Source organism: Apus apus (genome assembly GCF_020740795.1).
Source record: "Apus apus isolate bApuApu2 chromosome 1 unlocalized genomic scaffold, bApuApu2.pri.cur SUPER_1_unloc_1, whole genome shotgun sequence".
NCBI classification, from domain to species: Eukaryota; Metazoa; Chordata; class Aves; order Apodiformes; family Apodidae; genus Apus; species Apus apus.
The window spans coordinates 56,759-67,137 of NW_026248820.1; the positions used below are offsets into that span (position 1 = coordinate 56,759).

Sequence of the window (10,379 nt, forward strand, 5' to 3'; positions counted from 1 at the left end):
CCCCCACGTGTCAGGGGGTTGAATTGGAGACTCATGGAATGGTTTGGATTGGAAGGGACATTGAAGATCATCCAGTGCCACCCCTGCATGGGCAGGGACACCTCCCAGCAGCCCAGGCTGCTCCAAGCCCCATCCAACCTGCCCTTCAACACTGCCAGGGATGGGGCAGCCACAGCTTCCCTGGGCAACCTGAGCCAGGGTCTCCCCACCCTCATGGGGAAGAATTTCCTCCTGATGTCTGACCTCAATCTCCCCTTTTTCAGTTTAAACCCATCACTCCTTGTCCTGTCACTGCCCTCTCTGGTCCCAAGCCCCTCCCCAGCTTTCCTGGAGCCCCTTCAGGCACTGGAAGGTGCTCTAAGGTCTCCCTGGAGCCTTCTCTTCTCCAGGCTGAACACCCCAACTCTCCCAGCCTGTCTTCATAACAGAGGGATCCAGCAGTGATACCCCCTCCCCATGGGTGCATTTGGGGGAAAAAATGGGTGTATTGATACCAGGAATGCTGGGCAGATGGAGGGTGGACAGAGCTGCTCTCACACGAGTCTTTGCTTTGGAACAGGGAAAACGGAGCTGGCCAAGCAGACAGCCAAGTACATCCATAAGGACATCAAAAAGGTGAAGGCCCGTCCCGTGGCTTCGTGCCATCCCGTTGGGATTTGGTGACATGGTGGGTTTGGTGTCCTGGTGACAGGGTGGTTGGTCCCTGCTGGGTGTGACCATCATCGCAGCATCCTGGCTTGGGAACGTGGGATTTAAACCTCCATCACTGACAGACTGGCAGTTGTGGGGAGGGAAAGTCCTGGACTCCTGTACATGTCCCTGGGTGCAGCACCTGGCACATCAGCCTGGGATGGACACTGGAGATAGAGTCATGGAACCCCAGACTGGTTTAGGTGGGAAGGGACCTAAAGCCCATCCAGTGCCACCCCTGCATGGACAGGGACACCTCCCAGCAGCCCAGGCTGCTCCAAGCCCCATCCAACCTGCCCTTCAACACTGCCAGGGATGGGGCAGCCACAGCTTCCCTGGGCAACCTGGGCCAGGCTCTCCCCACCCTCACAGCCCAGAATTTCTCCCTCACATCTCAGCTCCAGCTCCCTCTGCCAGCTGGAAACCCTTCCCCCTGCTCCCAGCCCTCCCTGCCCTTGTCCCAAGCCCCTCCCCAGCTTTCCTGGAGCCCCTTCAGGCCCTGGAAGGTGCTCTCAGGTCTCCCTGGAGCCTTCTCTTCTCCAGGCTCAACACCCCAACTCTCCCAGCCTGGCTCCAGAGCAGAGCTGCTCCAGCCCTCCCAGCATCTCCGGGGCCTCCTCTGGCCTCTCTCCAACAGCTCCATGTCCTCCCTGTGCTGGGGACCCCAGAGCTGCTCCCAGCCCTGCAGGGGGGGTCTCAGCAGAGCAGAGGGGACAATCCCCTCCCTGGCCCTGCTGCTCACGCTGCTGGTGACACAGCCCAGGACAGGGCTGGATTTGATGGGCTGTGTTGAGCTCCTCACCCAACGCCCCGAGTCCTTCCCCCTGGGGCTGTTCAGGCAGCATCGCTTCCTGCTCGGGTCCTTAGGGCTGAAATATTTGGGATCCAAACATCCAGAGTTGCTGCTGTGGGTTGGTTCACAAGGCTTACAGTGACTTCTGGGTGCTGGTGGCTCTATGTGGAGATGGTTCAGGGCTCCCTGTGGTTTAAAGCATTTAAAATTGGGCTCCTCAGTTCCCATCTCACCCTCTGCCTTCGGGAGGTGCCCAACTCTCTCCTCCCTCCTCCCCGGGAGGACGCAGGGCTTGGAGCTGGGAAAAAGGAGGAAACAGAAGCAGAGCTGCCCCCTATGACACGTTCTGTGAGTTCCTCTCCCCCACATCCTCCAGCAGGGAGGGGACACAGGGTGAAACACCACGTGCAGGAGGAAGATCAAAAACGACACCATAAAAAGTGGCAGCTCTGGTTTCTTTCCCTCATCCTTCCCTAATTACCTGCCAGGACCAATCAATCCTGGCTCCTGCCTCCCCAGCAGCTTCATCCCCGACCTCCAAACCTGCAGCTGCTCAAACATCAAAGGGAGGAATCAGTTCAAGGCTGAACTTCAGGGTAATTTGGTGGGAAATGGGAATTTTATTGGGAAGGACCCGGCGCGGCCGTCGGTGCCGGCACGGGCGGCGTGAGGGGCTCAGAGACCCCCTGGGGGTGGAGCAGCTCGTAGGAACTGATGGATTGGGAAGGGGAAACCTGGAACTGTCCCATTTTCCTGCTGCTGGAGGGGCTGGAAAGTGCTAGTGGCCTCACCCAGCCTGTGCTGGGGCCCATGGGGTGAACAGGGACAGGACTGGGAGCAGGACAGGACCACAGCAAAGCCCAGCTCCCAGCTCTGCCAGAATCATGGAATGCTTTGGGTTGGAAGGGACCTTAAAGATCATGAATCATGGAATCATTAAAGTTGGAAAAGACCTCTAAGATCATCCAGTCCAACCATCAACCCAACCCCACCATGCCCACTAAACCATGTCCCAGAGTGTCTGTGTCCACACATTTTTTTTAACACCTGCAGGGATGGTGACTCCACCACCTCCCTGGGCAGCCTGGGCCAGGGACCAACCTCTGAGGAGCTCTGGGCTCCTTGTGCTCTGCCAAACGTCCCACCATTAGCTCTGAAGATGGAGGTTCCATGCCAGGTTGGACAGGGCTCTGAGCGTTTGGTTCTGATTGAGGATGTCCCTGCTCCCTGCATGGGGTTGGGACGGGGTGGCCTTTAAAGGTCCCTTCCAACTCAAACCAGTCTGGGATTCTGGGACTCTTATGATCTGGCAAATCCATCACCAGCACAAACCACAAACCCTCATGTTCATCTGAGCAACCAACTGTTCTGGAAGAACCTTCCACGTGAAACCTGGAGCATCTTCATGAGCAATCACATTGGTTGTTTCGTTCCCTTGCAGGGTTTCATCAGGCTGGACATGTCAGAGTTCCAGGAGAGGCATGAGGTGAGTCCATGGGTTGTTTTCTCCTTCCAAGAGGTGCAGCCTTGAGTTTCATGAGTACTTCCAACAAATCATCTCAGTGTCCTTGTTCCCCCTTGTTTGTCCATGGGGCATCCTAGGAGAGGAGGGACATCTCACCAGGGTGACCCTAGGAGAGGTGGGACACATCAGCCCAGGAGATGGTGTGGGTTGAAGGAGCCTGAGGTGGCCTCAGGTGCTGAGCTGGTTCCTGCCCTCCTGTCCCCAGGTGGTGGGACCACCCTCAGCTCCATCCAGGGGGGTGATGATGCGGGAAGGGGGTGGCAGCATTCCTGGTGGAAAGCTCAGGTCCTGGGAGAAAAGCTGCTTGAGTGGGGGAATCGTGGGATCACAGGTTTGGGAGGGAAGGGAGCTTTGAAGGTCATCCAGTCCAACCCCCATCATGGGCAGGGACCTCTTAACTAGAGCAGGTTGCTCAGAGCCCTGTCCAACCTGGCCAGGAATGCTTCCAGGGATGGGGCAGCTACCATCTCCATGAGAAACCTGGGAATCCATCCATCCCTCCTTCCCTTCTTCCATCCATCCATCCATCCATCCATCCATCCCTCCCTCCCTCCATCCTTCTCTCCCTCCTTCCCTTCTTCCTTTCTTCCCTCCCTCCCATCCACAGCATCCCAGAATCCCAGACTGGTTTGGGTTGGGAGGGACCTCAAAGCCCATCCAGTCCCACCCTGCATGGGCAGGGACACCTCCCAGCAGCCCAGGCTGCTCCCAGCCCCATCCAACCTGCCCTCCAACATTCCATTAACAAACTGGTCAGTTTATTCTGTCCAACCTTCTCACTCCCAAGGACCCCCCAGCCCCCCAGGAGCCTCCACATGCCCCAAACTGCCCATCAAAAATCCTCACGTTTGCCAAAACGTTTCTTTTGTCCCAAAGATCCTCCTGAGTTCCTCAACCTCATCCCAAAACCTTCAGCCTCAAGTAGGGAAGTTTGTTCTGGACACAGGGAGAAGCTTTTCCTTGTGGCCTCTTCCCAAATTTTGATTCCCAAGTAATTCTTGGAATTCTGGCTCTTAAAAAGCCCAAAGGGGATGAGAAGAGATCTTGGAGTTGAGATGGGTCCCTCAGACACTGCTCAGGAAAGCAGAGGTGGAGCCTGCTGGTGGCTGCTCCTGCTGGTCAAAGCTCTGGGTGGGGACTTTACTCAGCAGCCCCCAATCAGCATCTTGCCAAGTTGGTGCTAATTAAGCTGATCTGGGGATACTTGAGGTGCCTGCAGATGACACGGAGCATCTAAAGCTGGGTTTGTCTGGAGGCCAAGAGCCCTGGCTGCCTGTGGAGCTGTGGAGAAGGCTTCCCTCCTGGTGTCCATGGATCAGCTTCCACCTGTCCTCGTCCTTCCTCCTAGGTGGCCAAGTTCATTGGCTCTCCCCCCGGCTACGTGGGCCACGAGGAGGGTGGGCAGCTCACCAAGAAGCTGAGGCAGTGTCCCAACGCCGTGGTGCTCTTCGATGAGGTTGACAAAGCCCACCCTGATGTCCTCACCATCATGCTGCAGCTCTTCGATGAGGTAAGTCCCATGGCTTAGGGTTGGAGTTGGTGCAGGGGCCGTCGGGAGGTGGTGGAGGGGTGGTGCAAGGGCTGGTGGATGCAGGAGATGTCCTGAAATGCTCCAGGTCAATAATCCCCTTCCAAAAAAACAATGTGGGACAGCCAGGCCCAATGATGAGGGTTGGAAGGGGCCTCTGGAGAGAATCTGGTAGATCTAGATCATCATCACCAGCCTCTTCTCTGTATCAACACCAGGATGGTGCTGAGGTCTCCTGGTGGGATAAATGGCATTTAAGGCAAAGAGGAATGATGGGAGGGTTGGAAACAGCCTGGGCTGGTGGGAGGTGTCCCTGCCCAAGCAGGGGGTGGGACTGGGTGAGGTTTAGGGTCCCTTCCCACCCAGCCCAGGCTGGGGTTTCATGGTTCCTGCAAGGTGATTCCAGCTTTGCCCATTTTTGGTCAGGCTGTGCTCCCCCATGGTCCTTTCAGACCACCACAAAGCTCCCCCTGAGCTTCAGACTGACTGATCTGGAAGGCTTTGGTGAACATCTGGGCATTGTTGCTGGAGCTGCTCAAGGCACCAGCTCCAGCAGCTGCCCCCTGAGCCCCCCAGAAAGAGCCCACGTGGGGGAACATCTCAGGTCTGGGCAGCTCCGTCACCAAGCCCAGCACCCCAACCTCAACCACTGCTATGAGCAGGGCTGAGCACAGAGCCTGGACTTCCAAGGGTCCTTCCAACCAACCTAAGGCTCTGTTAGAGGGGTGGGACAGAGGCAGGAGGTGACAACTTCCCCTGCACTTCTGGGGTTCCCCAGGGCTTACATGTCAGACCAAACCCAGGGCAGAGGATCAGAGGTGGTTGAGTTACACATGGGCTGTCCCAGCCCACCTGCCCTGTGGAACATCTCCCAGGGCTTCCTTGGAACATGTCCCAGCTGGGGCAAGCTGGGACCATCTGCAGGGTGAGTTATGGAGTGGTGAGGACTTCTTCAAGCTCTGCAGCTCAGCCCTGAGGGTGTCCTTGGACAACCCTTCCAAAATCCATTGGCTGGAGGGTCAAAACAGGTCCTCGTGTCCTCTCTGCCTGGTGTTTGGCCATGTCCTCCTCACCCTGCTTGTGTCATTGCAGGGCAGGCTGACAGATGGGAAGGGGAAGACCATTGACTGCAAGGATGCCATCTTCATCATGACCTCCAACGTGGCCAGCGAGGAGATCGCCCAGCACGCCCTGCAGCTCCGGCAGGAGGCCCTGGAGATCAGCAAGAACAGGATTGCTGAAAACCTGGGTATTGCTCAGTCCATCTCCTGCTCCAGGTCCCTGCAGGGGCCATCTCCTCCCCAGCCCTCCAGGGAGCACCCAGACCCTCCAGCTGCTCCTCCACTGCTGCTCCTCACCAACACGACCTCCAGGCACTGCGGCCCGGGAGGGGGTTCCTCTGCCAGGGGAAAGGGGCTGCTGGATCGTGGGTGTGGGTGTCTGGGAAGTCCTGCCCTGGTCTTCTGGGATGACCAGTCTCTGACAAGTCCCACATCCCCATCTTCACCTTCATCCCTCCGTGATCCCTCTGTTTGCCCAGTGCTGAAATCCTCATTATTCGAGGTCCCATCTTAGAGTCATTCAATCCCAGACTAGGTTGGGTTGGAAGGACCTCAGAGCTCACCCAGTGCCACCCCTGCATGGGCAGGGACACCTCCCAGCAGCCCAGGCTGCTCCAAGCCCCATCCAACCTGCCCTTCAACACTGCCAGGGATGGGGCAGCCACAGCTTCCCTGGGCAGCCTGGGCCAGGCTCTCCCCACCCTCACAGCCCAGAATTTCTCCCTCACATCTCAGCTCCAGCTCCCTCTGCCAGCTGGAAACCCTTCCCCCTGCTCCCAGCCCTCCCTGCCCTTGTCCCAAGCCCCTCCCCAGCTTTCCTGGAGCCCCTTCAGGCCCTGGAAGGTGCTCTCAGGTCTCCCTGGAGCCTTGTCTTCTCCAGGCTCAACACCCCAACTCTCCCAGCCTGGCTCCAGAGCAGAGCTGCTCCAGCCCTCCCAGCATCTCCGGGGCCTCCTCTGGCCTCTCTCCAACAGCTCCGTGTCCTTCCTGTGCTGGGGACCCCAGAGCTGTTCCCAGCCCTGCAGGGGGGTCTCAGCAGAGCAGAGCAGAGGGGACAATCCCCTCCCTGGCCCTGCTGCTCACGCTGCTGGTGACACAGCCCAGGACAGGGCTGGCTTTGTTGGGTCATGTTGAGCTTCTCCTCACCCAACACCCCAAGTCCTTCTCCTCAGGGCTGCTCTCAATCTGTTCTTCTGGATTTGTGCTGGGATTGCCCTGACCCAACTGCAGGACTTTGCACTTGGCCTTGGTGAACCTCATGAAGTTGACATGGAACCATTTCTTGAGCTTGTCCAGGTCTCTGGGTGACATCCCCTCCCTCAGGCAGGTCAAGCACACCACACACGAGGTGTCATCTACAAGCTCTTGCTGGTGCCCTCCATCCCACTGTCCCTGTCACTGATGAAGGAATTAAACAGGACTGGTCCCAGTACAGACCCCTGAGGGCCACCACTTGTCACCCACCTGGACATGGAGCCATTGTCCACTACCCTCTGGATGTGACCACCAAACCAACTCCTCGTTCACCCATCCAATCCATCTCCAATTTGGAGAGCAGGATGTTGTGGGGGTCCATGTCAAAGGTCCTGCAGAAGCCCAGGGAGGTGGTATCAGCTCTTCCCTTGTCCACTGATGTCATCACTCCATCATAAAAAGCCACCAGGTTGCTCAGGCTCTGTCTTTGGAGAAGACTTTCAGTCCCACCTCTCAGCCTTCCTCCTCCTCTGCTCTCTTCCCATGGTCTCCTCACCCTTTTCCCTCTTCCAGGACCCTTCCAGATGCTTTCTAGGACACAGGCTGGTACAGGTGCTCGTAGGCAAGAGGAGGAGTTTTGTTTCCTCACAAATCCTTCCAGAAATGAGCTTCAATCAACTTTACTTCTCCTTGGAATGGGAACCCTGGGCCCACACGTCAGGATCCTGGAGAAAACACTCCAAAAACTGGGAATTAGGTAAAAAAGGAGAACTGAGAAGGTAAGGGCAGAAGATCTGAACTGACCCAACTCTGCTGGAACCATCAGAGGAACCCCAGTCCAGCTCCCTGTTGGCAAAGAGACACCATCAGTGGTGGGGTTTTGAGACTCCTTGCACATCTGGAGCTCCACCTTCCAGAGCACCATCACTACCCTCCAGGCCTGTCTCCAGAGCTCAGGAAACCCCCAGTGAAGCTGCTGTGCCCAGGCCATGACCACATCTCCATGGGAGCAGGGAGGACACCTCAGCTTCTGGCACTGAATCCGTTTTTCCAGCTTCTTTCTCACTGGCTCAAACTTCTTCCTTGGAGCTGCAGGTGCCAGAACTGGCTCCAGTCACCACCTGTAACCTTCAGGCCAAGGAGGGGAAGGATCTGCCAGTCAACTCTGCAAGGATCCCATGGGAAAATGCCAAGGCTTGGTTGGGGTTTTTATTTCTCCTCATCGAGGAGAACATGGAATCTTAATTTCTCCAGTGGGGCAGCAGCAGCTGAGAGGTCCCAGCCCTTGGGAACCAAGTAATGGAGTGTCCTGGAGCTGCTCAGGGTTTGCTGAGGGCAGGTCCTCCTGAAGGTCATTGGTGAGATCCTGGCTGGGCAGAGAAATGGAAAGATGAGAGGGAAGGAGCTGCTGCTGCAGCATCTGCAGGGCTGGGAGAGGTGGAGCTGACAGGTGGCAAAATGGGGGCAGCTCTGACCCTTCTGCAGCCCAGGGTGAGCAGCAGGGCCAGGGAGGGGATTGTCCCCTCTGCTCTGCTCTGCTGAGACCCCCCTGCAGGGCTGGGAGCAGCTCTGGGGTCCCCAGCACAGGAAGGACACGGAGCTGTTGGAGAGAGGCCAGAGGAGGCCCCGGAGATGCTGGGAGGGCTGGAGCAGCTCTGCTCTGGAGCCAGGCTGGGAGAGTTGGGGTGTTGAGCCTGGAGAAGAGAAGGCTCCAGGGAGACCTGAGAGCACCTTCCAGGGCCTGAAGGGGCTCCAGGAAAGCTGGGGAGGGGCTTGGGACAAGGGCAGGGAGGGCTGGGAGCAGGGGGAAGGGTTTCCAGCTGGCAGAGGGAGCTGGAGCTGAGATGTGAGGGAGAAATTCTGGGCTGTGAGGGTGGGGAGAGCCTGGCCCAGGTTGCCCAGGGAAGCTGTGGCTGCCCCATCCCTGGCAGTGTTGAAGGGCAGGTTGGATGGGGCTTGGAGCAGCCTGGGCTGCTGGGAGGTGGCCCTGCCCATGCAGGGGTGGGACTGGGTGAGCTCTGAGGTCCCTTCCCATCTAACCCATCTGGGATTCTGGGATTCTCCATCCCCACTCCTGGAGCACCATCCTCACCAAGGCTGCAGAGCCAGGAAGGGCTCCCAGCACCCACTGTGGGGTCTTCTCCACCCCACATGTTCCAGAGGATTCCCAGGGTCTCCCAGTGAGTGACCTGGCCCTAAAATAACCAGTGGAGTTAAGTGTCTGGAGATGTAGGGAGAAATGAGGTGGTAAAGATGGAGAGAAAAGGGAATTTGGGTGGTGGACCCTGCACTGGAGCCACGTTGGAGCTCAGAGCTGAGATGGAGGAGCTGGCCAGGCCCTGGCTGATCTGCAGCTGGTGGAGGGAAGCAGACTGGGACAGTCTGGAGATATTTGCAGGAGGGACCCAGGACCATTTTGTAGCCACAGGAACCCCCATGGAGCAGCCCTGGTGCCTCCTCTCCTGGGATTCCAGGGCTCTCCCATCCCAGACCTCCAGGAAGCATCTCCTTGGGGTTGAGGGCAGGGAGTGGAGGGTGTTCTTCTGTACCCAGTGTGAGTGGGGGCGACCACAGGAGTTCCAGACACAGTGCAGGGACACCCAAGTGTGGCTGGTGGAATGTGTTGAGGTTCTGAAGTCCCCTCTGGACACCCACCTCACCCCCTGTCTGGCCTCTAGCTCCTGGTCACCCTGCTTGGCTCCTCCAGGAGCCAGGCAGGTGGGAGTCATTGAATCAAGGAATGGTTGGAGTGAGAAGGGACATTTAATGATCATCCAATCCAACCCCCCCTGCAGTGAGCAGGGACATCTTCATGCTGATTAGGTTACTCAGAGCCCTGTCCATCCTGACCTGGAATGTTTCCAGGGATGGAGCATCTCCTACCTCTCTTGGCAGCCTGGCATCCATCCATCCCTCCATCCCTCCCTCCCTCCATCCCTCCATCCATCCATCCCTCCATCATCCCTCCATCCATCCATCCGTCCATCCCTCCATCCATCCCTCCATCCATCCCTCCATCCCTCCATCCATCCCTCCATCCATCCCTCCATCCATCCCTCCATCCATCCCTCCATCCCTCCATCCATCCCTCCATCCTCCCTTTGGTAGGATCATGGAATAATGTGGTTTGGGCTGGACCTTCAAAGCTCATCCAGTCCAGCCCCCCTGCCATGAGCAGGGACATCTTCATCCAGACCAGGTTCCTCAGAGCCCAGTCCAACCTGACCTTGAGTGTTTCCAGGGATGGGGCATCTCCCACCTCTCTGGGCAACCTGTGTCTCCCCACCCTCATCCTCAAAAGCCCATTTCCCACCTCACCCACCAACACCCTGTCCCCTCCTGTCTTGCAGAGGACGTCCAGATGACTGACAAGATCACCATCTCCAAGCAGTTCAAGGAGAAGGTCATTCGCCCCATCTTGAAGGTATGGGCCATTTTCCTTCATGGCTCATGAGTCAGGTGTCCTGAGCTTTGGTCACTTGGTCATCCCATCCAACATCCACCATCTTCCTCACCCAGAAGTGACACCATGCCATTGTTTTTCTCGGAGCCATGGGATGGGTTGGGAGGGACCTTTCAGCAAGGCCA

At 57.5% G+C, this 10,379-nt stretch overlaps 1 protein-coding gene across 1 annotated transcript in view; it reads left to right on the forward strand.

The window, feature by feature from the left end:
• Positions 1 to 10,215, forward strand: part of CLPB (caseinolytic mitochondrial matrix peptidase chaperone subunit B) — a gene marked incomplete at its 3' end in the record, with an annotated part of 66,964 nt that extends 56,749 nt beyond the window's left edge. Inside the window, exons 9-13 of the mRNA XM_051643722.1 lie at positions 560 to 615; positions 2,925 to 2,969; positions 4,357 to 4,518; positions 5,629 to 5,785; positions 10,142 to 10,215. Of these exons, the coding sequence (XP_051499682.1) occupies positions 560 to 615; positions 2,925 to 2,969; positions 4,357 to 4,518; positions 5,629 to 5,785; positions 10,142 to 10,215 (494 nt within the window). The remainder of the gene's footprint in view (positions 1 to 559; positions 616 to 2,924; positions 2,970 to 4,356; positions 4,519 to 5,628; positions 5,786 to 10,141) is intronic.
• Positions 10,216 to 10,379: the final 164 nt, after the last annotated feature.